The 27,194-nt window shown below is 44.3% G+C and overlaps 1 protein-coding gene across 2 annotated transcripts in view; it reads left to right on the top strand.

Annotated features, from left to right (window-relative positions):
• The window catches only part of slc12a8 (solute carrier family 12 member 8), an 83,723-nt gene extending 57,674 nt beyond the window's left edge, over positions 1–26,049 (top strand). For both annotated transcript variants that reach the window (XM_033023678.1, XM_033023677.1), the window contains 6 exons: positions 1,020–1,166; positions 9,646–10,327; positions 11,636–11,733; positions 14,441–14,558; positions 17,967–18,027; positions 24,855–26,049. In XM_033023678.1, the coding sequence (XP_032879569.1) occupies positions 1,020–1,166; positions 9,646–10,327; positions 11,636–11,733; positions 14,441–14,558; positions 17,967–18,027; positions 24,855–25,020 (1,272 nt within the window). In that variant the 3' untranslated portion in view covers positions 25,021–26,049. The remainder of the gene's footprint in view (positions 1–1,019; positions 1,167–9,645; positions 10,328–11,635; positions 11,734–14,440; positions 14,559–17,966; positions 18,028–24,854) is intronic.
• Positions 26,050–27,194: the final 1,145 nt, after the last annotated feature.

The raw sequence follows: 27,194 nt of genomic DNA, 5'->3' as shown, positions 1-27,194 counted from the left end.
AGCAACTAAGTTACAGAGAAAGGTTAAACAAGTTAGGTCTTTATTCTTTGGAGCGCAGAAGGTTAAGGGGGGACTTGATAGAGGTCTTTACAATGATGCGAGGGATAGGCAGAGTTGACGTGGATAAGCTTTTTCCATTGAGAGTAGGGAAGATTCAAACAAGGGGACATGGTTTGAGAATTAAGGGACAGAAGTTTAGGGGGAACTTCTTTACTCAGAGAGTGGTAGCTGTGTGGAATGAGCTTCCAGTGGAAATGGTGGAGGCAGGTTCGATTTTATCATTTAAAAATAAATTGGATAGGTATATGGACGGGAAAGAAATGGAGGGTTATGGTCTGAGTGCAGGTAGATGGGACTAGGGGAAAATAAGTGTTCGGCACGGACTAGAAGGGCTGAGATGGCCTGTTTCCGTGCTGTAATTGTTATATGGTTATATGGTTAACATCGATGGTTCAAAGTTACTTTATCGTCACTTGTACCCAAGTGCGGTGACATCCTTTTTTCTTGCATGCAGTTTTGTGACAATCCTAGTATACATTGGGCACAATCATACTAAGTACAAGAGTGTAAAACAGTAGATCACCATCGAGTCCGTACACAAGAGTCACGGCATTTTAGGTGCCATCTTGCAACCTTCAAGTTCAAAATTGTAAAAACGATGTAAGAGTCTTAACTTGGCCATAATGGCCTGTTGACCTTTATCCAATCTATTCACCCAGTCATACAATTGGGTTTCACATGGATGTGTTCTTTCCCCTCACTCCTTACATTTGAAATTTAAAGTAATTGATGGTTTAAGTTTCCATTCCATCAATAAAGGAAAAAACCCACTAAAAATGGTATGTGGTTGCACAATGCAAAATGATATGTGGTTGTGGTTACACATTTATTGTGTCATAGCATGGAAACACTGGAGATGTAATTCCAAAGGAGGTACTGTAATTTATAAGGTAGTTGCAAAGCGGGAATATGTGGAATCTTGTGTTGCTGACTGGCTGCGTGGATATTTTGTGTTCTAGGTGGCCCTGGTGGGATTCCTCTGGTTACTGGGCCTGTACATTTCCTCTTTAGCTTCTTGCATGGGAGGTCTGTACGGGGCGCCCAGAATCCTGCAGTGCATTGCGCAAGAGAGGGTGATTCCTGTCCTCGGCTTCCTGGCCAAGGTGGTGAGTATGATCTGAGTGGCCCTTCATTGTGACATACTTGGTGTGGATGATCACGGTACCAGAAACACACATACATTTGCCGCAGTAAATTAAAAATTATAGGATCTTTAAAGCCAAGAGGACACCATTCAGCTCACTGACACAGTCCCATCTCGTTGAAGTGAATTCTCATTTCTCCAGACTTTCCTCCATCCTCACAAATTAGTTTAGTTTGGAGATAAAACGTAGAAACAGGCCCTTCAGCCCACTAAGTCCACGCCGACCAACGATCACCGCGTACATTAGTTAACATAGAAAATAGGTGCAGGAGGAGGCCATTTGGCCCTAACCTCGTGTGTCGCTCTATCCTACACACTAGGGGTAATTTACAGAAGGTAATTAATCTACAATCCCGCACGTCTTCGGAGTGTGGGAGGAAACTGGAGCACCCGGAGGAAACCCACGCGGTCACAGGGAGAGCGTACAAACTCTGTACAGACAGCACCCGTAGTTAGGATGGAACCCGAGTCTCTGGCATTGTAAGGTAGTAACTCTATCACTGTGCCCGTTACTTATCCGCAAGTCTTTCTCTAATTCCCTGTTGAAATGACGTGAATCTATATTTCTGCAGCTTCAGGCAGGGCAGAGCAGATCACAACTCCTGGCACAAGACCATGATCACATGCCTGCATCTTTCACCACTCACTCCAGGTCTTTGTCCTTTGGTCATGGATGTACCTGCTCACTGGGACAGTTTCTCTCTATTTACTTTTCATGAAGTTGTGAATTTGCTATATTCCCCATGAAATGCAACACTCCGTGTGGCATGTGTAGGAAGGAACTGCAGATGCTGGTTTACACTGAAGATAGACACAAAATGCTGGAGTAACTCAGCGGGTCAGGCAGCATCTCTGGATAGAAAGAATTGATGACTTTTCAGGTCGAGACACTTCTTCAGACTGAGAGTCGGGGGAGAGGGAGATACAGAGACAAAGAAGGTTAAGGCGTGAAAACGAGACATCACCTTCCCCTCGCTAACAATGATCTATTCTACATTTTCCTTGAACTTCATCCTCTTTAATGTCTCGGGCCCTGTCCATCAAACTCCGGGAGTTCTGCAAGACCCTCTCTCACTGCTGTGAAATGTACAGATGCAGCCAGGACATCCCCACAGTAGGGTCTTGCCATGTATTATCATCATCAACATCGTTGAAAACATCAACGGGCACGGTGCCTTACGATGCTATGTACGACAGTGATCGCAACTTCTACTGAAGTGTGGATGGCCGTTGGCTCGCTAGGAGCTCATCCGCCCTTTGACAGATCTTGTTTTTGGTCCTGCTGGGGGTCCACAGCCCCCTCCTCACCTGGCAAACCAGGTGGGGGAGACGGTTTAGTCACCGACTATCCCACCATGGAGCAGGTAGCACGGGATCACATGGTACCCGTGGCAGGAGGGAACTCCCCCCGACCTGATTATCCACGTAGCTGGATTAAAACACTGGCTTTATGTCTCATTATCATTTTAAACACCGAGAAAATAAATAATGCAGTCTCAAAGAGGGAACTCGGTCCTTCACTCCTCCCTGGCCCCGGGACTATAACCATTCACTGTGTTATCTCCAGTGCTATGTTTTATTTATGAACAATTTTACAACTATTTACAACTGTAAAGTGTATAAAATCATGAGAGGAATAGATTAGTAGATGCAGAGATTCTCTTTCCCAGAGTAGGTGAATCGAGGACCAGAGGACATAGGTTTAAGGTGAGGGGAAAAGATTTAACAGGGATTTGAGGGGTAACTTTTCTACATAAAGGATGGTGGGTGTATTGAACAAACTGCCAGAGGAGGTAGTTGAGGCTGGGACTATCCCAACGTTTAAGAAACAGGTAGGCAGGTACATGGATAGGACAGGTTTGGACATATGTACCAAACGTAGGCATGTGGGACTAGTGTAGCTGGGACATTGTTGGCTGGTGTGGGCAAGTTGGGCTGAAGGGCCTGTTTCCACACTGTATCACTCTATGGCTGTTTTTGAATACTTTGGCACTTTTACCCTTGACACAGGAAGCAGACGCCCCGATACAGTGAGTAATGTTGTCAGTTTGTGAAGTCTGGCCAAGATCTCACTGATCCCTGCAGCATTCCAACCCCCTCTGTCATCGGTCAACACAATCAAATCTGTAGGCTGATCCTTGTGTCCAACACCTCTTGCCCAGCATTCCCAACTATTCCTGGTTTTTAGTGTCTAACTCTTTGCAGCTTTACTGTTTCATAATTCAGAATTGTGTTTTATAAATCCACTTGTGTGCCTTAAGGGCTGTTCCACTTGGCGATTTTTTTCGGCGACTGCCGGCATCATTGACTGACGTATCAAATTTGCGGAGTGATAGGTCGTGACGCGGCGCGACGAGGCGTGATGACGTATTCACGCGCGGTGTTTCCTCGAGTGTCACAACATTTTTTTTTGTCGCCGCTGGATTTTGAAATGTTCAAAATCGTTTGGCGACACTGATATGACGCCGGCAGTCGCCGAAAAAAATCGCCAAGTGGGACGGGCCCTTGAGTGTGATTGCCTCCGCTGACTTCATTATAAATATTGGCAGAGCTGGGAAAGGTTGGAACGAACATTGCAAAAGAAAATGACCTTGTAACTGTTTCAAAATATTATATATATAATATTGCTACTTCTTCCAAATGGTCTGCTTTGAATCTGACCGGAGGGTTTACTGGTAAATGGCAGAGCAAACAGCTTTCTAAAATGTTACACAAAATACCTTTTAATTTAATTAGATTTTCTGGATAGAATATTTTTATTTGGCTTTTTTCCCCCCCAGTGTTAAGAAAGTAAGCTTTCCTGTTAACATATCATCCTGTATATCTGGCAGTGTAAGTTTGTTACACTTTAATGACTTCTGTACAATACAAAATTATTATTACTGATTATTCTATAATATTCATGCAAGTGTGCTTTAAATCTGCTCTCTGTCTGATTAAGCACTTTCAGCTCAGGCACAGGCTAATGTATCGAATCTTTGGTCTGCATCAGAATAGTTTTTGGTCATTGTGAAATCATCTCTTCGACAACAGGAAAACAATTAAAAAATATTAAAGACCAATTGCAAAGTAGTTCTGCGTTCAGGCAGCATGCAGGTACTGTCGAGAATAATTATTATTGTGAAGGAGGAATTCCATTTAACAGAGAGCTAAGGCAAGAGGCAAACTACTGGACAATGTCCCTAAACATTACCTGCTACCAGTGGCGGACTGGCCAGGGTGTCAGCTTGCCCGATGGCAAGTGGGCCCCTGATGAAGTGAGCCCCCTTTGTCTCCTGGCAACCAATATTTTTACACCCAGTCCGCCACTGCCTGCTACATGTGTGCAGGGAAGCGTGTGCCGGGACGCGTGTGCAGGGAAGTGTGTGCAGTAACACGTGTACAAGTAGCGCCTATGCCCGTGGACTCAGTAACGGAGGGCAGTGTTAACCCTTCAGCCGTTTGTCAATCTGAACAATCATACGTAAAAGCATTGGCTCCCTGGGGACAAGTTGGAGAGGACTTGCGTTCATCAAGTCCATGTCTGGTGCTTTTGTAAAAGTGCTGTGCATCTGGTGAATGGTTCATGAAACCTCGACATCCAACTGAAAAAATGTTGCAGCCCATTTATGCGTGTCAGGTTCCCACAACAGCGTGTGATATTGATCAGACAACATGCTTTGGTCTTCTTCGTGCTTATGGCGTGCATAGCCTAAAGTTGTGGGTCAACTTGTTCCATTTGATCTTGTTTGTGCACATCGGGTTGATTGCATTAGTCGAAACAGGGTGGACCACGTGAAGGTTGCAATCTCCCACCCCTATGCTTGGTAATATTGATTGATAATTAACTCCCAGGACATGGGTCTGTCCATCTGAGGTTCAGATTGGTTCTTGGTTTAGTCTACAAAAGCTGGTATCTTGAATTTTCTTTTCTCAAGTCTGTGAATCAGTATGAAGGATTGTAGTTGCTACTATGCCATCAGCCTTTCTGTTAAGTAATCAGGTTAGCTGTTCAATAGTTCTCGGCCACCAGGCTTGTGTATTTTGGAGTACTAATTCTTCCACAGAGTAGATTTGAGAAGAGTCAGCACTTCAGTGTGCCATCCATTTGCAGTTGATCAGAACAAGGACAAAGATCGGGGTAGAAAAAATATAGAAGGGTAAACATGTCAAAGATTAGAGGGCGTAGCTTTAAGGTGAGAGGAGTAAAATTGAAAGGCTTTGTGTGTTTTTTTACACGGAGGTGGTGAGTGCCTTGAACGTGCTTCCAGAGGTGGTGGTGGAGGCAGATACAATAGTGGTATTTAAGAGACTTTTAGATAGGCACATGGAAATGCAGGGAATGGAGGGAGACACAAAATGCTGGAGTAACTCAGCGGGTGAGGCAGCATCTCAGGAGAGAAGGAATGGGCGACATTTCAGGTCGAGAACCTTCTTCAGACTGATGTCAGGGGAAGGGGCAGGACCAAGATAGAATGTAGTCGGAGACAGTAAATGGAGGGATATGGATTATGTGCTGGAAAATTTAATTAGTTTAACCAGACATCATATTCGATACAGATATTGTGGGCCAAAGGGCCATTTCATAAAGTCATGTTATAGGAGGAGAATTAGGCCATTCGGCCCATCAAGTCTACTCCGCCATTCAGTCATAGCTGATCTATCTTTCCCTCCCAACCCCATTCTCCTGCCTTCTCCCCATAACACCTGACACCCGTACTGATCAAGAATCTATCAATCTTTGCTTTAAAAATATCCATTGATGGCCTCCACAACCACTCAATCCAGGCCTTTCACTATTCAGTAAGTTTCTGTGCTGTACTGTTCGATGTTCAAAACCACATCCATGTTTACAATCCTGATCCATTTACCCTTTACCTTAATGTCTGATACGAATATATGTGATCAGGATTCTTTGAGGGAGCAGCCTAATGATCGACTAATTCAATACAGATTACTGATCTATCTTTCCCTCTCAACCCCATTCTCATGACTTCTCTTGATGTCCCTTGACACCTGTACTAATCCAGAATCTATCAAACTCTGCCATAAAAGTATCCATTGACTTGGACTCTACAGCCTTCTGTGGCAATGACTTCCACGGATTCACCTCCCTTTGATGAAATAAATTCCTCTTCATCTCCTTCCTTAAGGTACGTCCTTTTATCCTAAGACTATGGCCTCTCGTCCTAGACTCTCCCACCAGTGGAAGCAGCCTCTCCACATCCACAATATCCAGGCCTTCCACTATTCGGTAAGTTTCAATGAGATTTCCCCTTCATCCTTCTAAACTCCAGCAAGTACAGGCCCAGTGGCGTCAGACTTTCATCATACGTTAACCCAATCATTCCTGCGCTAATTATCATAAACCTCCTCTGGACCCTTCGCAGAGCCAGCACATCCTCAGATATGGGGCCCAAAATTGCTCACAATACTCAACATTATCTGAGAGGAGAGTTTTATAATAGATTAGGCTCCTTAATGAAATTTAGATTGGAATGATAAATCATATACTAAGATGAATGTTAGAAACAGAACAACAGCAAGTTTAATTTGTGTAGGACCCTTCATATCATAAAAGACCTCAAGGTGCTTCACAGGAGATATATCAAACCAATGTTGACACCAAGCTTCAATAGATTTCAGGATGTTGGTGGAGGCAGGAACAAGAAATGGGCAGGGACTTAATGAGCAGATGGGGGATAACACCAGTCCTGCCTCATTTGTTGGCAGTCTCTTATTTCATTGGGTGTGTGTCCATGAGTAAAATGGTTGGGGTGGAAGATTGCAACCTTCACGTGGTCCGCCCTGTTTCGACTAATGCAATCAACTCAACGTGCACAAATGGAAGATCAAATAGAACAAGTTGTCCAAAAACTTTAGGCTGTGCACGACACACGAAAGAAGAAGCAAAATGGTTCTGTTTCACATTGCTCCTCTCCTCAGAGTTGGAATGCAGGAGTTCAGAATAGAGTGGTTGATGGAGCAATGGTGGATCATCGTTACGCAGCTGAAACTACCTGACAGCAACAAATATAGATACAGACTGCTGGAGTAACTCGGCGGGTCAGGCAGCATCTCTGGAGAACATGGATAGGTGATGTTTCACAGAGTGCTGGAGTAACTCAGCGGGTCAGGCAGCATCTCTGGAGAACATGGATAGATGATGTTTCACAGAGTGCTGGAGTAACTCAGTGGGTCAGGCAGCATCTGTGGGAAACATGGAGAGGTGATGTTTCACAGAGTGCTGGAGTAACTCAGTGGGTCAGGCAGCTTTTCTGGAGAACATAGATAGGCGATGATTCGCAGAGTGCTGGAGTAACTCAGTGGCTCAGACAGCATCTCTGGAGAACATGGATTGGTGACGTTTCGGGTCGGGACCCGATTTGATATCAACAAGTCCTTAACTTGTGAATGTGTTGCAAATGGAATTAGTTTGGATTACTTTAGTTCAACACGGGGTGATCAAAGGGGAATTTCCACCCAAACATGGCAGTTGTTCAGAACAAATTATTCCAATATGTTTGGTCCGTGGAATGGAAATAATATGCACAGACACACAGACGTATTAAAGTTGGACTGAAGGTATGTTGCCAGGGCAATGTGAAGAGAGATTAATTTTGCATGAGCTTTTCTTGAACTGTAAATGGTCAAGTCTTTCCTAGGAGCCAAATTGTGATTTGAAACAAAAAAGTATTTATTGCCAGGGCTAAAACCTGTTGCCTCATTGAGTTGAAGTAAATATAAAGCCTTTCAGATCTGAAAACCATCCCTCGACTGGTACTCCCAGGAAAAACCCATCTAGAAATGAGAGATTTACTGACTGATATGATGTGCATTTTTATGAATCACTGAACAGCTGTGTACCGTGAGCTGCCCAACTATCTGTGAGGGGAAAGGTTCAAGGGGAAAGCACATCAGTGCCTCTCTCGAACCTCTACAGGTGCACAGTGGAGAGCATGCTGACCGGTTGCATCGTGGCTTGGGACGGCAATCTGAACGTCCAGGAGCAGAAAAGGCTGCAAAAAGTTGTAAACACTGCCCAGTCCATCATCGGTTCTGACCTCCCTAACATCGAGGGGATCTATCGCAGTCACTGCCTCAAAAAGGCTGGCAGCATCATCAAGGACCCACACCATCCTGGCCACACACTCATCTCTCCACTGCCACCAGGTAGAAGGTACAGGAGCCTGAAATCTGCAACATCCAGGTTCAGGAACAGCTGCTTCCCCACAGCCATCAGACTATTAAACACAACTTCAAATAAACTATGAACTATAACAGCCTATTGCACTTTATCTGTTTGCTCATGTGTGTGTGTGTGTGTGTGTGTATATATATATTCTATGGTATATGGACACACTGATCTGATCGGTATTTATGACTACAATATCCTGTTGTGCTGCAGCAATGCAAGAGTTTCATTGTCCTATCTGGGACAATAAACTCTTTTGACTCTTGACGACTTGAAGAGGAACCTTGGGAGCAATTCTTTGCACTCAGAGGGTAGAGTTCTGACTTTTAAAAGCCATTTGGACAGATATATGAATAGGAAAGGTTTAAAGGGTGATGAGCCAAATGGAATGAGCCCAGTATGACAACTTGGTGGGCCGAAGGGCAAGGTTCCATGTATTACACGTGGCACCTATTACATGTATTACATGTGGCACCTATTACATGTGTTACATGTGGCACCTTTTACATGTATTACATGTGGCACCGTTACCCGTCCTAGCTTTGCGTTGGTTTTAGTTTTAGAGTTAGAGGTGCCACGTGTAGCATTGGAATTTTGGCTCGCCATATATATGGTGTACAATTTTGGTCGCCAAATTATAGGAAAGATGTCAACAAAATAGAGAGAGTACAGAGGAGATTTACTAGAATTGCCTGGGTTTCAGCACCTAAGTTACAGAGGAAGGTTGAACAAGATAGGTCTTTATTCTTTGGAGCGCAGAAGGTTAAGGGGGGACTTGATAGAGGTCTTTAAAATGATGAGAGGGATAGACAGAGTTGATGTGGATAAGCTTTTTCCATTGAGAGTAGGGAAGATTCAGACAAGAGGACATGATTTGAGAATGAAGGGACAAAAGTTTAGGGGTAACACGAGGGGGAACTTCTTTACTCGGAGAGTGGTAGCTGTGTGGAATGAGCTTCCAGTGGAAGTGGTGGAGGCAGGTTCGATTGTATCATTTAACAATAAATTGGATAGGTATATTGTCGGGAAAGGAATGGAGGGTTATGGTCTGAGTGCAGGTAGATGGGACTAGGTGAGAGTAAGTGTTCGGCACGGACTTGTAGGGCCGAGATGGCCTATTTCCGTGCTGTAATTGTTATATGGTTATATAAGAAACCATATCATCTGTCGTGAGCTGGGTTACTCCAGCATTTTGTGTCTATCTTCGATTTAAACCAGCATCTGCAATTCTTTCCTATTAATTTGTAAAATGTTGTTTTCCTTACAGAAGGGAGCAAACAAAACTCCAGTGGCGGCGATATGTCTGGTCGGACTTGTCACCATGGCATTCATCTTTATTGGACAAATGAATGTTCTTGCCCCAATAGTCACCATCAACTTCATGTTGACTTACAGCGTTATAGACTACTCCTACTTCTCTGTCTGTATGAGCGGTGATATTCAGCAGAATGAAAAAAACAGAAACCAAGCCAATGCCAAAACTTGTAAATCGGCTCAAACGTTGAACTCGGATGGTCCACTCAAATATGGTGCTGATGGGTCAGTGAGAGGCCAAACAAATGGCTCCTTGCTCGAGTTCACCAAGGACATGAACCAGATCTTTCACGGCAGGGTAGAAGAGATGAAAATGAACGAGGGGACAGAAAGGAGTGGGAATCACCCGTCCATGCGATTGAAGAGTGTGAAGAAAGCCGCAAAACTTTCCCTGCAGGACAGCTTCATGTTGGACTCGGACAATTCATTCGCAACACGTCGAGAGAGCAGCAGTCAGGGCTCTGGGCACGAGCATGCAGGCGACCTGTCGGAACAAGACACAGGAGATTCTCAGCCTCTCCATGATCCTCCCGCAGCACAAACCATGGACAACCAACTCGACAACGACATAGTCGAGTCCACAGGAGGACAAAGTCTTTCTGACACGGATGATTCAACTGTATCTTGTGGATATGGTAATTGCTTTTGGAATAGTTACTTCTGCAGCTCAGGATGAGGTCAAAATAATCTTGGTTCAGGAAGATTGGATGTGCCCTTGGGCCTCCTGCAATAGATATGATCAATTAATTTTAGTTCTAAAATTATTCCAAAATTAAATTATGGACAGAGACTATTGCTCATTGAGTAATTATTGTAAATGTCTACTTGTATGAGTCAGGATTTAGTGTGTAAGAAGGAACTGCAGATTCTGGTTTAAACCGAAGAAGGGTCTCGACACAAAACATCACCTATTCCTTTTACCCAGGGATGCTGTCTGACCCGCTGAGTTACCCCAGCTTTTTTTCCATCTCCCTTGAGTCTGGATTTACTCTGATATCACTGTGTGGCATCAATGGTTCTAATCAGTCTGACAAAGGTGTCCTGACCCGAAAGGCCACCCATCCATGTTTTCCAGAGATGCTGCCTGGCCCGCTGAGTTACTCCAGCACTTTGTGTCCTCTTAGTGTTATCCTAAAAGGCGATATCCTTGACATAACAGCTCCCATTGCTGTTCAGTTTGTCCACACACACCATGTATACATTGAACAATATCTTGGGCGAGGTAAACATTGGAAGACTTTTACACTAGCGGCAGGAGAGCAAAGAGATACCAATGTGGTTATGTGCAGGAAGGAACTGCAGATGCTGGTTTAAACCGAAGATACACACAAAACGCTGGAGTAACTCAGTGGGTCAGACAGCATCTCTGGAGAAAAGGAATAGGTGACTTTTCCAGTCGACACCCTTCCGCAGACCCGAAGGATCTTTGTGGATTGAAGAAGAGACCTTCTTCAGAAGAAGGGTCTCCAACCGAAACGCCACCTATTCCTTTGCTCAAGAGATGCTGTCTGACCCGCTGAGTTATTCCAGCACGTTGTGTCTACATCCAATGTGGTGATGTTTTGGAAATCGTGTTTCTGACAATAAATGAGGCATGTTTTTGTGAACTATTTGATAAACTAAGCATTTTGTTTAAGAAAGAATTGCAGATGCTGGAAAAATCGAAGGTAGACAAAAATGCTGGAGAAACTCAGTGGGCGAGGCAGCATCTATGGAGTGAAGGAAATAGGTGACGTTTCGGGTCGAGACGCTTCTTCAGACGGATCACCTGCTTTCTGTTGAAAATGAAATAATGGCTTCTGACTTTTCTCTCCTTATTGGTATTAGACTAAAGGTCATAAAATGTTATAAAAGCATCACTGAGGTTAATTTTTGCCACAAATGCTGCATATTAGTGATGACCTCTTGATTATTGTCTTTGTGTAATTGTTCTCCATTCACAGGTTCCATTGAAAGACAAAAGTCTCAGGAAACAGAAATTTACAAAATGCCACAGTCACTTTATTCCAGATTCTGCAATCGTTGGCTCTCACTCATCGGTGTAAGTAACTACATTTATTGCGCACTGAACTTGCACAAACACTTCACTTCATCAAAGGCATAATTTCCCGTTTATGATGGTCGATGCATCCAAGTCTCCAGAGAATGGGAGCTCACTTGCCGAATGTTGATGCAGTTACAAAGTCAGCAATTTCTATCCCCCTTGGAACTGGGTAATTGTTAGAGCCGAAAGGGAGGCCATTTGTCCCATCAGGTCTGTACTGGCTCTGAGTGGAGCAAGCCCGTCCCATTGCCTTACTCGAAGATAGACTCAAAATGCTGGAGGAACTCAGCGGGACAGGCAGCATCTCTGGAGAGAAGGAATGGGTGATGTTTCGGGTCGAGACACTTCTTCAGACTCACCGTTGCCTTACTCTTTTAATTTGAACAGGACTACAATTAGCAGCAGATCCCTTCATCGAGGTGGGAGACGCTGTGTGTGTGTGTGTGTGTGTGTGTGGGGGGGGTGGGGAATGTTCACTGTGTGTGTGTGGGAGATTGTTCACTGTGGGCGTGTTCACTGTGTGGGTGTGTGTTCACTGTGTGGGTGTGGGAGTGTTCACTGTGTGTGTGTGTGTGTGTGTGTTCACTGTGTGGGTGTGGGAGTGTTCACTGTGTGTGTGTGTGTGTGGGAATGTTCACTGTGTGTGTGTGTGTGTGTCCACTGTGTGTATGGGCGTGTTCACTGTGTGGGAGTGTTCACCGTGTGTGTGTGTGTTCACCGTGTGTGTGGGAGCATTCACTGTGAGGGTGTGTGTGCGAGGTATACCAGGTGCCATTGGACATTTCAAATTGGACAGAGCTGGGAGGAAGTTACAAATTGTGTGTTTCCACATTAGGGCCAAGCTTGCCCAATTTAATCCACATGCACCATCCAGCCAAGAAGGATGGCAGGGCGGCCCAGCGGTGCAATGGTAGAGTTGCTGCCTCACAGTACCAGAGACCCGGGTTCAATTCTGACTGCAGGTTGCTGTCTGTATGGAGTTTGTACGTTCTCCCCGCGGATTTTTTCCGGGTGCACTGGTTTCCTCCCGCATCCAAAAGAAATGCAGGTTTGTAGGTTGATTGGCTTCTGTAAATTGTAAATGTTTAGGATAATGTTAGTGTAGGAGGTGATCGCTAGTCTGCGTGGACACGGTGGGCCAAAGAAACTGTTTCCATGCTGCATCTCTAAATCTAAAGTCTGAACTTGTAATATGGTAAGCATGAAATATAGTCCTGTTATAACTCAGTAACTGTGTGTGTGTGTATGTGTGTGTGTGTGGGAGTGTGTGAAGGAGTGTGTGTGTGTGTGTGCGTGCGTGTGTTTGTGTGTGTGAGTATGAAGGTGTGTGTGTGTGCGTGCGTGTGTGTGCGTGCGTGTGTGTAGGAGTGTGCGTGTGTGTGTGTGTGAAGGTGTGTTTGTGTGTGTGTGTGTGGGAGCGTGCATGTGTGTGTGGGTGTGTGCGTGGGTGCGTGCATGTGTGGGTGAAGGTGTGTGTGAAGGTGCGAGTGAAGGTCTGTGTGTGTGTGAAGGTGTGTGCGTGTGTGTGTGTGTGTGTGCGTGTGTGTGTGTGTAGGTGTGTGTGTAGGTGTGAAGGTCACAGAGGGAGTACAGCCTGGAGTTACTGGGATTACGGGGCTGAGGGATTTCATCTGTGAGGTTGGATGTGAGAAGCAAGGTGATTCTCTTTCGTGCAAAGAAATTTGAAAGGAGATTTTCTGGGGGTCCCTAATATCAAGACCGATTCATGGGAGGTAGATGAGAAAGGTGTTCCCATCAGCAGAAGACCTGGAGAACATGGATAGATGATGTTTCAGATGGGGAACCTTCTTCAGACACACTGAGTTGCTCCAGCACTTTGTGTATTTTTTTGTTAAACAGCAGCTGCAGTTCCCCTGGTCCATATATAATGTGAAACTTGCTTACTATGTTCGTGCTGCATCCACACCAGGCTGTATATCGAGGAGGCACAGGGTGTGTACAAACAGGGTGGCACTATGGTGCAGTGGTAGAGTTGCTGCCTCACAGCGCCAGAGACCCGTGTTCGATCCTGACCTCGGGTGCTGTCTGTGTGGAGTTTGCACGTTCTCCCTGTGACCGTGTGAGTTTCCTCGTGGTGCTTCGGTTTCCTCCCACATTCCAAGACATGCAGGTCTGTAGTTTAATTGGCTTCTGTAAATTGCCCCAAGTGTGTAGGGAGTGGATGCGAAAGTGCGATAACATAGAACTAGTGTGTACAGTGGATCAATGGTTGGCATGGACTCAGTGGGCCAAAGGGTAGATTGTGGTACTGAAATGATTTAGACCCCATATGCCAATGACTTTAATTGGTTCCCTGACAACAGAAAACACTGATGATATGGAAATATTCATCACCTCTCACAGAGAGTGGCGAGTCTGTGGAATTCTCTGCCTCAGAGGGCGGTGGAGGCAGGTTCTCTGGTTACTTTCAAGAGAGAGTTAGATATCAATCTTAAAGATAGCGGAATCAGGGGATATGGGGAGAAGGCAGGTACGGGATACTGATTGGGGATGATCAGCCATGATCACATTGAATGGCGGTGCTGGCTCGAAGGGCCGAATGGCCTACTCCTGCACCTATTATCTATTGTCTATTGTCTATTGAATGCTGTGAAAAATACCAAGATGCCCCCTGAGTAAAAAACTAGGCAAGTTCAAGTCAAAGCAATACCTTTTTTAACTGATTAATTATTTTTTTCCACAGACAATAGTATCTGTTCTAATCATGTTTATGATTCATTGGATTTATGCATTAATTAATATTGCTCTGGCATTATTAATCTACCTTTACATTGGACAAATGAGTCCCGGACTCCCTCTTGGTGAGTATGTTTAATAGATAGGTAGATAGATAGATAGATAAATACTTTATTAATCCCCTTATTCAGGGGAAATTCTGATGTCCATGCAGCACACTAATAAAAATACAACACAGTATTCATAAAGACATAAAAACATCCCCCCACATTGATTCCCACTGTGGGGGAAGGCACAAAGTCCAGTCCCCATCCTCTTGTCCACCCATAGTCGGGCCTATTGAGTATACAGTATAGACTGTATACATCATTGAAGAAATATATTGAAGATGTTTTTAATTTTAATTTTTTGACTTTCCCATGAAAATATGACAAGTTATGTTCTCAGCTGTGCTGTCTGTACGGAGATTGTACGTTCTCCCCATGACCTGCGTGGGTTTTCCCTGAGATCTTCGGTTTCCTCCCACACTCCAAAGACGTACAAGTTTGTAGGTTAATTAGCTTGGTATAAAATGTAAAATTGTCCCTAGTGTGTGTTATGGGCCTGTCCCACTCAGGCGATTTTTTTCGGCGACTGTCATAGTCGTAGCAGATCGCCGAAATACCGGCCACTGGACTAATGGGCCTGTCCCACTTAGGCGATTTTTTTTAGGCGACTGCCGGCAAATACGACATTGAAATTCACCAAAGTCAGCACCGGCGACAACCTACGTCACCTGTCAACAACCGACGACATCCTGGCGACTGTCTACGTTAACCTGGCGACAACCTACGACAGCACCTAAGTCAAGCTAAGCTCATTTGGCGTCAGACCCAAGGTTGCCACTGTTGCCGAATATTTTTCAACATATTGAAAAATTTTCGGTGACCAGAAAGACGCTACGACTCTTTGGGCGACTGAGGAGACTGCTCACGACCATACAGGTGACACCCCGGCAACCACCGGCGACCATGTGGCGACTGCATAGACTCCTGTAGTCGTCTAAAAAGTCGCCTAAGTGGGACAGGCCCATAAGGTGGTGTTAATGCGTGGGGATCGCTGGTCGGTGTGGACTCGATGGGCTGAAGGGCTTGTTTCCGCGCTGTATCTCCAAGCTAAACTAAACTAAAATTAAGTGCATAATATTTTTGCACCTCCATTTTGTTCACAATATTGGTCACCTATGCTCTGTCAGAATGAGGGCCCGGCTTTTTTTTTAACCAAACTGCAGACACGGAACAATAGTTTTTGCTTCAAGCATGTAACTTGATTCATCTTCCAGAAAATAAAGATTTAAAATTGACCTACAATGTATAATGTTCAAGAAGGAACTGCAGATGCTAGAAAAATCGAAAGTAGACAAAAAATGCTGGAGAAACTCAGCGGGTGAGGCAGCATCTATGGAGAAAAGGAGTAGGCGACGTTTCGGGTCGAGACCCTCCTTCAGACTAAGCAAGGTCTCGACCCGAAACGTCACCTACTCCTTTTCTCCATAGATGCTGCCTCCTCACCCGCTGAGTTTCTCCAGCATTTTTTGTCTACTTAGAATGTATAATTGCTTGTTACAACTGTGAAACTGCTGGTGGTAATAGTTAGTCTGTGGGATACAATTCTAGTTTGTTTTGTTCCGTTAAATAATGGCAATAAAATCTTAACAAATGCACCTGTTTTGAAGTAAGTTAGAATCCGAGTCGCACAATCTGTTGAGCACTACAGCTGGAGAATTTGACCCTGCCCTGTTACTGGGTAATATTCAGATGTACCCAACTGTCCCATATAGCCCAATGCACCCCTGCCCCATATAACCCAATGTACTCAAATCTCTCATATAACCCGATGGTCTCATAGAACCCAATGTACCCTCTGTCCCATATAACCCAATGTACCCACTTTAATTGATATCTGGCACCATGGAAAACATCTTGCCCAAGTGTATTAAGGTTAACACAGAAACATCAAATGTCTATTTTCTGTGTAGGTGAATTTTCTGATAGGACTGGAATGATGAGGTTGGGTTTCATGCAGTCGCAGACGGGCTCTTTCATTCAGGGGTGACGAGGGTCACTCCAGCCGCAAGGACTTGCAAGCAATCTCCTTTCCTAAAGCCCCTCCCTGAGGTGCGCTCTGATTATACTAACCAGGTTGGATTACCTGTTTCTTGGCTTTTTTACAAAGAAAATAGACATTTGATGCTTTTATGTCAACCTTAATAAACTTGGGCAAGATGTTATCGATGGTGCCAGGTATCAATTAAATTGGGCACATTGGGGTATATGGAACATTGGGTGCATTGGGTTGTATGAGACCATTGGGTTATATGGGGACAGTTAGGTTAGATCAGATACTTGGGTACATTTGGGTTAGATCCAGTAAGGCTAATGCCCATGTGCACAGTTTTCTAGTGTTGTTAAATGCTGACCTTCCGGCACCATCTGTAAGCAGTTGGCGAAGTCTGTCTGCTGGATGTTGGCGTTGCAAGCTTGGTCGGATTGCCATGGCTTTGATCCTCTGGATACAAAGGCCATCATTTCTGCCCAGGTGAGAATGCTACACCTAATGCTTTCTTGCCCCTCTCACCCATGTGGTCATTCCTGAGTGAGGTGGAAGTGGAGAGGGAAGAGGTGCACTCACTTTGAGATAGAGCTGCATTTTCAAATCTATCTTCAACTTAGTCAGCGCTGCCCGTGATCCTGGTAACCGGTTCAAGCCTTGGTCTTTCAACAAGTCTCTCTTGAGTCAGCTGACGTTTGATATTTTGGTGATGGATTTGATCATCAATGCTCGCCTTAATTGAGAGCTAGTTTGCAGGTAAAGGAAAATAATCTATGATGTTTTTATACTTGGACAGTTGGGTTGGTGTTGTGCAGTTGGGAGAGGGTAGGGGAAGATCTCGTTCTTCTCAACACTTAATGTTGGGACTATTTCTCTAACTTCAAAGCATCAATTATTTTACATCAGTTTGATGACCCAGCAATGATCAGCATTTAATACCAACCCAATAAATGTAGTAATGCTGACCAATACCTGTAGTAACACCGATCCAGTAATTGTAGTAATACTGACCAATAACTAGCAATACCAACCCAATAACTGTAGTAATACTGACTAATACCTGTAGTAATACTGACCCAGTCATTATAGTAATACTGACCAATAACTAGCAATACCAACCCAATAATTGCAGTAATACTGACTAATACCTAGTATACTGACCCAGTAATTGTAGTAATACTGACCAATAACTAGTGATACCAAGCTAATAACTGTAGTAATACTGACTTCATAACTGTAGTAATACTGATCCAATAACCTGTAATACTGACTTAACAATTGTAGTAACACTGAACCAAAGACCATGGTAATACTAACCAAATAATTGTAATAATATTTCTGGGAACAAACTTAGCTTTTATCATTGTTCAAGGCTTGGATTTTTAACAATGACACCTCTCATGCATTTGCAATGTTACCTAACTTGGATGTTGTCTCCACAGGACTAGCTCATAACTTCCACTTTTTCCGATGGATTCAGACAACCTTCCAGGATTGGGGAAGGTTTGTAATATTCCTTATGATTGTGGGACTAAGGGGTGCAGTAACTGAAACAACAGCCGAATGCTTAGTCCTTATTTACACCAAAATTAGACACCACGTTTTATGTTGCTAAACTACCCGTCCCGTCTTGGCCTCCACTGCCCTCTGCGGCAATGAGTTCCACAGATTAACTGCCCTCTGACTAAAGAAATTCCTCCTCATCTTTCTAAAAGAGCGCCCTTTAATTCTGAGGCTATGACCTCTGGTCCAAGACTCTCCCACCAGTAAGTGGCCACCAATAAGTGGGTGAATGGGACTCATGCTCCACTCTGCCTGAACTATTCTATACTCATGATCATCAGTACATCCGACAACGATGATTCTGTCCCTGAACATTTTCTCAGTGGCAGTTAATCACTTAATCTCTGTACAACTTCTCATTTCCCTTCACCACAGACCAATAGTTCTGTATCGGCTGGGGAATAAATTATACTTTAGCTTCATTAAGTTGCTCGTTAAATTGATTAGCATTTAGGTTTTAATGCCATTTCCTGCAGGACTTTCCCATGTAGGGCTAATCCTGCACAGTGCTGTCATCATTTATTAACTCTGAGTCTTTTGACAGTCCCAGCGTGGCCAGGCCGAACTCAAACACACTACAATTGTCTGAGATTCATTCGTCATAAAATTCATGTTGTTAACACCTTGGGTATCAACTATTTGTAGACTTCTATCAATTGTTAAAATAGGGTGGCACGGTGGCGCAGCGGTAGAGTTGCTGCCTTACAGTGCTTGCAGCGCCGGGGACCTGAGTTCAATCCCAACTAAGGGTGCTGTCTGTACGGAGTTTGTACCTTCTCCCCGTAACCGCGTGGGTTTTCTCCGGGATCTTCGGTTTCCTCCCACACTACAAAGACCTACAGGTTTGTAGGTTAATTGGCTTGGTGTAGGTAAGATAGTGTTAATGTGCGGGGCCTGTTGTGAAGGGCCTGTTTCCGCGCTGTATCTCTAAACTAAACTAAACTAAATTTCACTGCGCTCTGATCAAAGCTATTTTTTGATTGCAGTTGCAATTTTCAAATAGCATCACCTAAAGTTTCAAAACGGTATAGAAGGAGCTTAGTTAAACGATCAGGTTGTATGATTACATGCGGCCCTGGCATTTGCTGGGATATCAGCCTCCAGAACGTGCAACAGTCTTCCTGCTCTGACTCCCTCTGTTATGGTTTCTGAGTCACACTTTTTACATTAAAGACAGCCACTGTATAAACATTCATAATGGGATACATTGCCAAGCATTGTAACTAGTTAGTCTCTTTGTTTCAGTGGGTGAAACATTGTTGGTGGTGCAGTTTTCAACGGTAATTTATTTGTGAGATCGTACTGCACAGATGATAGAAACATAGAAAATCGGTGCCAGAGGAGGCCATTCGGCCCTTTGAGCCAGCACCTTCTCCCCATATCCCTTGATTCCACTAGCCCCTAGTTTTACTTTTTAGAGATACAGCAAGGAAACAGGCCCTTCAGCCCACCGAGTCTGCACAGACCAGCGATCCTCGCACACTGACACTATCCTACACACACAAGGGACAATTTACATTTACCAAGCCAATTAACCTACAAACCTGTACGTCTTTGGAGTGTGGGAGGAAACCGAAGATCTCGGAGAAAACCCACACGGTCACGGGGAGAACGTACAAACGTCGTACAGACAGCACCCATAGTCAGGGTCGAACCTGGGTCTCTGGCGCTGTAAGGCACCAACTCTACTGATGCGCCACCGTGATGAGTTTTATGCTGAAGCATCTTAAAGGTGATGGCTAAAGATGTAAAGGAATCCAAAACAGGTTGTTGATGAGTGCTGTAAATAATGGTTCAGAAGGAGCCAAGAGCATTAGAGCCATCCATGTTCTCCAGAATACTGCCTTGTTTCTACATTTAGAGCCATCCACCTGCCCTCTCCTTCCCAATGTTGCAGCATGGAAACAGGCCTTCAGCCCTCCGAGCCCACACTGACCATCGATAACCTGGACTTTCAGAAGGCTTTCGACAAGGTCCCACATAAGAGATTAGTATACAAACTTAAAGCACACGGTATTGGGGGTTCAGTATTGATGTGGATAGAGAACTGGCTGGCAGACAGGAAGCAAAGAGTAGGAGTAAATGGGTCCTTTTCACAATAGCAGGCAGTGAGTAGTGGGGTACCGCAAGGCTCAGTGCTGGAACCCCAGCTATTTAAAATACAGTGGCTTGCAAAAGTTTTCATACCCCTTGAACTTTTCCACATTTTGTCACGTTACAACCACAAACGTAAATGTATTTTATTGGGATTTTATGTGATAGACCAACACAAAGTGGTGCATAATTGTGAAGTGGAAGGAAAATGATACATGGTTTTCAAATTTTTTTATAAATAAAAAACTGAAAAGTGTGGCGTGCAAAAGTATTCAGCCCCTCTGAGTCAATACTTTGTAGAACCACATTTCGCTGCAATTACAGCTGCAAGTCTTTTGGGATATGTCTCTACCAGCTTTGCACATCTAGAGACTGAAATTTTTGTCCATTCTTCATTGCAAAATAGCTCAAGCTCAGTCAGATTGGATGGAGAGCGTCTGTGAACAGCAATTTTCAAGTCTTGCCAGAGATTCTCAATTGGATTTAGGTCTGGACTTTGACTGGGCCATTCTAACACATGAATATGCTTTGATCTAAACCATTCCATTGTAGCTCTGGCTGTATGTTTAGGGTCGTTGTCCTGCTGGAAGGTGAACCTCCGCCCCAGTCTCAAGTCTTTTGCAGACACTAACAGGTTTTCTTCCAAGATTGTCCTGTATTTGGCTCCATCCATCTTCCCACCAACTCTGACCAGCTTCCCTGTCCCTGCTGAAGAAAAGCATCCCCACAGCATGATGCTGCCACCACCATGTTTCACAGTGGGGATGGTGTGTTCAGGGTGATGTGCAGTGTTAGTTTTCCGCCACACATAGCGTTTTGCATTTAGGCCAAAAACTTCAATTTTGGTCTCATCTGACCAGAGCACCTTCCTCCACATGTTTGCTGTGACTCCCACATGGCTTGTGGCAAACTGCAAACGGGACTTCTTATGGCTTTTTTTCAACAATGGCTTTCTTCTTGCCACTCTTCCATAAAGGCCCGATTTGTGGAGTGCACGACTAATAGTTGTCCTGTGGACAGATTCTCCCACCTGAGCTGTGGATCTCTGCAGCTCCTCCAGAGTTACCATGGGCCTCTTGGCTGCTTCTCTGATCAATGCTCTCCTTGCCCGGCCTGTCAGTTTAGGTGGACGGCCATGTCTTGGTAGGTTTGCAGTTGTGCCATACTCTTTCCATTTTCGGATGATGGATTGAACAGTGCTCCGTGAGATGTTCAAAGCTTGGGATATTTTTTTATAACCTAACCCTGCTTTAAACTTCTCCACAACTTTATCCCTGACCTGTCTGGTGTGTTCCTTGGGCTTCATGATGCTGTTTGTTCACTAATGTTCTCTAACAAACCTCTGAGGCCTTCACAGAACAGCTGTATTTATACTGAGATTAGATTACACACAAGTGGACTCTATTTACTAATTAGGTGACTTCTGAGGGCAATTGGTTGCACTGGATTTTATTTAGGGGTATCAGAGTAAAGGGGGCTGAATACTTTTGCACGCCACACTTTTTAGTTTTTTATTTGTAAAAAAATTTGAAAACCATGTATCATTTTCCTTCCACTTCACAATTATGCGCCACTTTGTGTTGGTCTATCACATAAAATCCCAATAAAATACATTTACGCTTGTGGTTGTAACGTGACAAAATGTGGAAAAGTTCAAGGGGTATGAATACTTTTGCAAGCCACTGTATATATTAATGATTTGGACGAGGGAATTGAATGCAACATCTCCATGTTTATGGATGACACGAAGCTGGGGGGCAGTGTTAGCTGTGAGGAGGATGCTAGGAGGCTGCAAGGTGACTTGGATAGGCTGGGTGAGTGGGCAAATGCATGGCAAATGCAGTATAATGTGGATAAATGTGAGGTTATCCACTTTGGTGGCAAAAACAGGAAAGTAGACTTTTATCTGAATGGTGGCCGATTAGGAAAAGGGGAGGCAACGAGACCTAGGTGTCATAGTACACCAGTCATTGAAAGTAGGCATGCAGTGAAGAAAGTGAATGGTATGTTAGCATTCATGGCAAAAGGATTTGAGTATAGGAGCAGGGAGGTTCTACTGCAGTTGTACAGGGTCTTGGTGAGACCACATCTGGAGTATTGCGTACAGTTTTGGTCTCCTAATCTGAGGAAAGACATTCTTGCCATAGAGGGAGTACAGAGAAGGTTCACCAGACTGATTCCTGGGATGTCAGGACGTTCATATGAAGAAAGACTGGATAGACTCGGCTTGTACTCGCTAGAATTTAGAAGATTGAGGGGGGATCTTATAGAAACTTACAAAATTCTTAAGGGGTTGGACAGGCTAGATGCAGGAAGATTGTTCCCGATGTTGGGGAAGTCCAGAACAAGGGGTCACAGTTTAAGGATAAGAGGGAAATCATTTAGGACCGAGATGAGAAAAACATTTTTCACACAGAGAGTGGTGAATCTGTGGAATTCTCTGCCACAGAAGGTTGTTGAGGCCAGTTCATTGGCTATATTTAAGAGGGAGTTAGATGCGGCCCTTGTGGCTAAAGGGATCAGGGGGTATGTAGAGAAGGCAGGTACAGGATACTGAGTTGGATGATCAGCCATGATCATATTGACTGGCGGTGCTGTCTCGAAGGGCCGAATGGCCTACTCCTGCACCTATTTTCTATGTTTCTAACCTGTTGACTGGTTCTGTTATCGTACTATCTCATCCATTCCCAATACAGTACAGGCAATTTACAGAGACCAATTAACTTACAAGCCCACACGTCTTAGGAATGCAGAAGGAAACCAGAGCACCCAGAGGATACCCATGTGGTCACAGGGAGAACGTACAACCTCCATACAGACTGCACCCAAGGTCAGGATTGAACCTCTGGTGCTGTGAGGCAGCAACTCTAGCAGCTGCACCATGGTGCTGCCATCGTGTTAGACAATGCTTTTCTGACGTTGCAAGATAGTCGTCAACTCTCTGAAATATCTTTCTTTAGTCTTTCTCTGGCCTACTTTTAGTGCTCACAAGCCTTAGAATGAATGAATCCTGAAACCCCATTTCACAGCGCCATATCCTCGATCCACTCATCCCGAACTTTGTAAAAGAGCAGAAGGTTGGGATTCTGATCCAAAGTCAAATGCTGACTTCAAGCACTGGAGCTGAGACACCGAAGTGCTGATTCAATAGACAATAGGTGCAGGAGTAGGCCATTCGGCCCTTCATGCCAGCACCACCATTCACTGTAATCATGGCTGATCATCCACATCCAGTATCCCGTTCCTGCCTTTTCCTCATAACCCCTGACTCCATTATATTTAACAGCTCTATCTAACTCTCTCTTGAAACCATCCAGAGAATTGGCCTCCACTGTCTTCTGAGGCAGAGAATTCCACAGATTCACAACTCTCTGTGTAAAAAAAGTGTTTCCTCATCTCCGTTCTAAATGGCCTTCACCTTATTCCTAAACTGTGGCCCCTGGTTTTGGACTCCCCAACATCGATTCAAGACCCACAGGCCAGCCAATCTCAAATCTCCTTCACGTTCACAAGCATTTGATTCCTTGGTAGTTTTGACAACAAGGAAGTAGCTCAGGACAGGGTTATTGGTTCAACAGGAAATACTTCAGGCAGCACCAGTCCTTGGCAACCATCTGATTCAAGAGAAAGATGATGCCCAAGGACCCTGTGCAACCAGGGCAAGACCATCACCGTGAATGGCAGGGCCCTGGGGAGTGTTGTTGAGCAGAGGGATCGAGACGTGCAGGTACATAGTTTCCTGAAATTGGCATCACAGTTCGACAGTGAGTGTTGTTGAGAAGAGGGGTCTAGGAGTGCAGGTACATGGTTTCCTGAAAGTGGCGTAACAGTGTTGTAGACTAGAGCGATCTTGGTGTGCAAGTACATAGATCCCTGAAAGCGGCATCACAGGTAGACAGAATAGACAAGAATGCATTTGGCATGTTAAAGCCCTGTCCCACGGTACGAGTTCATTCCAAGAGCTCTCCCGAGTTTGCCCTGATTTGAACTCAGAGATTTACGGTAATGGCCACTGGTCGGTACTCGGGGCTCTCGTGGACATTTTTCAACATGGTGAAAAATCTTCACGAGTCTTCCCATACTTACCTTGGGACGACAGATGGGGCAATGGGCTAAGTGTTCGGCTGGCAACCGGAAGGTAGCCGGTTCGAATCCCGCTTGGAGTGCATACTGTCGTTGTGTCCTTGGGCAAGACACTTCACCCACCTTTGTCTGTGTGTGAATGTGTGTGAGTGATTGGTGGTGGTCGGAGGGGCCGTAGGCGCAGTTTGGCAGCCACGCTTCCGTCAGTCTGCCCCAGGGCAGCTGTGGCTACAGAAGTAGCTTACCACCACCGAGTGTGACTGAGGAGTGAATGAATAATGCGATGTAAAGCGCCTTGAGTATTAGAAAGGCGCTATATAAATCCCATCCATTATTATTATTACCTGCCGTTAGCGAATCTTCCCGAGTACCTGCCGTTAGCGCTAAGAGCCGTCCCCGAGCTCCGATGTACCCGCTACGTTCATTCTCCGTGCTTACCACGAGTTTGATTTTTTTTAAACTCAGGAGAGCTCTTGGAATGAACTCGCACCGTGGGACAGGGCTATTTGTCTTCATAGTTCAGGGTATTGAGTATAGAAGTTGGGATGTTTTGTTACACATTTTACATTCAATAACTTTCTTGGTTTTAGGAAAGGCTCAACAAGTGAAAAGCAGATTATTGTGACCCCATCGTTTACAGGAGTTGGCATGGAAACCACTCAACTAACAGAGGAGAACGCTGACTTTGCCTCCCGAGACCGCTACCATCACTTCTCCGTCATTAGTCCAGAAGATCTTCATCGTCATTTGAACTAAGTCTTTTTGTACTTATTGGGTTCTTTTTCTGGTCAGGATGTTTGCACAAATGAAAAATATGGATGTACATTTTAAAACAGAGTTAAAAGAATTGTAATATATATACAGACTTATTACATAAGTAAGCAGCTATTGTGTATATTTACATCTTTGATACGTGTGACCTTTTTGATTGATCATCTATGTGGCTGTGATTTAATTAAGATTTTTGCCAAAATATTTGCAATGACTTGAATGTGTAGATACATACAGATATTTTTTTATACAATTTCTGCCTCAGTTGTCAAGTGGAGGGTGAGGTACTGCTAAAATGGAGGCTTTAATATAAATGTGGGATGTTTCACCAGGATTGCTGGGCAGTCCTGATTATTTGTGTTAAAATTTGATCCCTGTTTCGGAGTGAGTGGAAGATCCAAATTCTTGAATACAAGAAGATTTTGGTGTGGATACCTATCCAAAGCAGATTTGGTGCTGGGAACCCTTTTATATTGAGAAGAAACATATTTACCTTTATTTGCTTCTTGTCCAGCTCTCCTTTTTTCCTGCCCTAGGGAAATGTTCTTCTCTGGAGTGTGAAAAATTCTGGTGTCACGAATGGAAACGGCATTTTTCAACAGTTTCAGTGAACTTGGAACCAGAGACTGGACATCACTGGTTTCCTGCGGCGGTAATCTGTGCTGTGCAACTCTTCGGCAGTTCTCTTGTTCCATTAAATGTTGAAAAATATTGTTACTGGGTGGGATCGCAAATGGTTGAAAGGCGGTGGTATCATAACACAAGACTAATGCTTTCAACTTGCAAAATAATTTAATAAATGTAAATAAAAAACATTTATATAATTTTAAAAGTATTCACATTTGCAAGTGGGATACATTTCCGAAATGTAACAATAAAGATGCATGTTATGGTTTAACAATGAATAGAAAGTCCACGTGGAATGAATGGAGTTTTACATCAAGTGTCGCATCGTTATAAATATGTTAAAATTGGGTGGAGAATAAATAAAATAGCACAATGTTATCAAAAAAACATTTTTTAATGATGTCTGTTATATCCAAGCTGGGAAATAATCGTTTCTTACACACAGGTTAATGGTTCGTTGCTTATTTTTCTGACAAACATTAAATAGGAAACTTCCTCTTTCTATTTCCCTTATTCGCCTCCTCATTATCCTGTTTCCTGTTCTCTCACCATTCAGAATGGGACTTGAAAATGTTCTTCTAGCCGTTAGCCAAAATCGTCCCATTAGTGTAGCTGAGGGCAGAGATTGGTGGTATCTTCTTCTTCTTGCGATTGAAACATAAACCAAAGGAATAGTTAGATCTCAAGTCGGGTGTTGAGCAGCCAAGTTGTTGTCTCTGCGTCAATGTCTGCCAGGCCCTGAGCTCCATTTGGTGGGTGGTGGAGCGGGCACCCAGAGATGACATGGTTGGCTGTCTGTTGTTCTGCTCCGCATCCACAGGCTGGGCCCCAGTCAGGTAAAATGTGAACTTGTCACAGAGGGATGTTCTGAGCATTGATTTTTGCCCCTTAGATATCTGGCCACAATTTAATTCTTTGTAGGTCCTGCAAACAGACACTGGAAAGTGCGATGAGCCATACAGTGTGGAAACGGGCCCTTCGGCCCAACTTTCCCACACCGGCCAACATGTCCCAGCTACACTAGTCCCACCTGTCTGCGTTTGGTCCATATCCCTCCAAAACTGTCCTTCCATGTACCTGTCTAACTGTTTATTTCTTAAAGGTTGGGATATTCCCAGCCTCAACTAACTCCTCTGGCAGCTCGTTCCATACACCCACCACCCTTTGTGTGAAAACGGTACCCCTCAGATTCCTATTAAATCCTTTCCCCTTCACCTTAAACCTGGGTGTCATGGTACACCAGTCATTGAAAGTAGGCATGCAGGTGCAGCAGGCAGTGAAGAAAGCGAATGGTGTGTTAGCTTTCATAGCAAAAGGATTTGAGTATAGGAGCAGGGAGGTTCTACTGCAGTTGTACAGAGTCTTGGTGAGACCACACCTGGAGTATTGCGTACAGTTTTGGTCTCCAAATCTGAGGAAGGACATTATTGCCATAGAGGGAGTACAGAGAAGGTTCACCAGACTGATTCCTGGGATGTCAGGACTGTCTTATGAAGAAAGACTGGATAGACTTGGTTTATACTCTCTAGAAT

Source organism: Amblyraja radiata, chromosome 7, assembly GCF_010909765.2.
Source record: "Amblyraja radiata isolate CabotCenter1 chromosome 7, sAmbRad1.1.pri, whole genome shotgun sequence".
In the NCBI taxonomy this organism is placed as follows: Eukaryota; Metazoa; Chordata; class Chondrichthyes; order Rajiformes; family Rajidae; genus Amblyraja; species Amblyraja radiata.
Note: the sequence above shows the minus strand (reverse complement) of the source record. Positions and strands in the feature narration are given on the sequence as shown.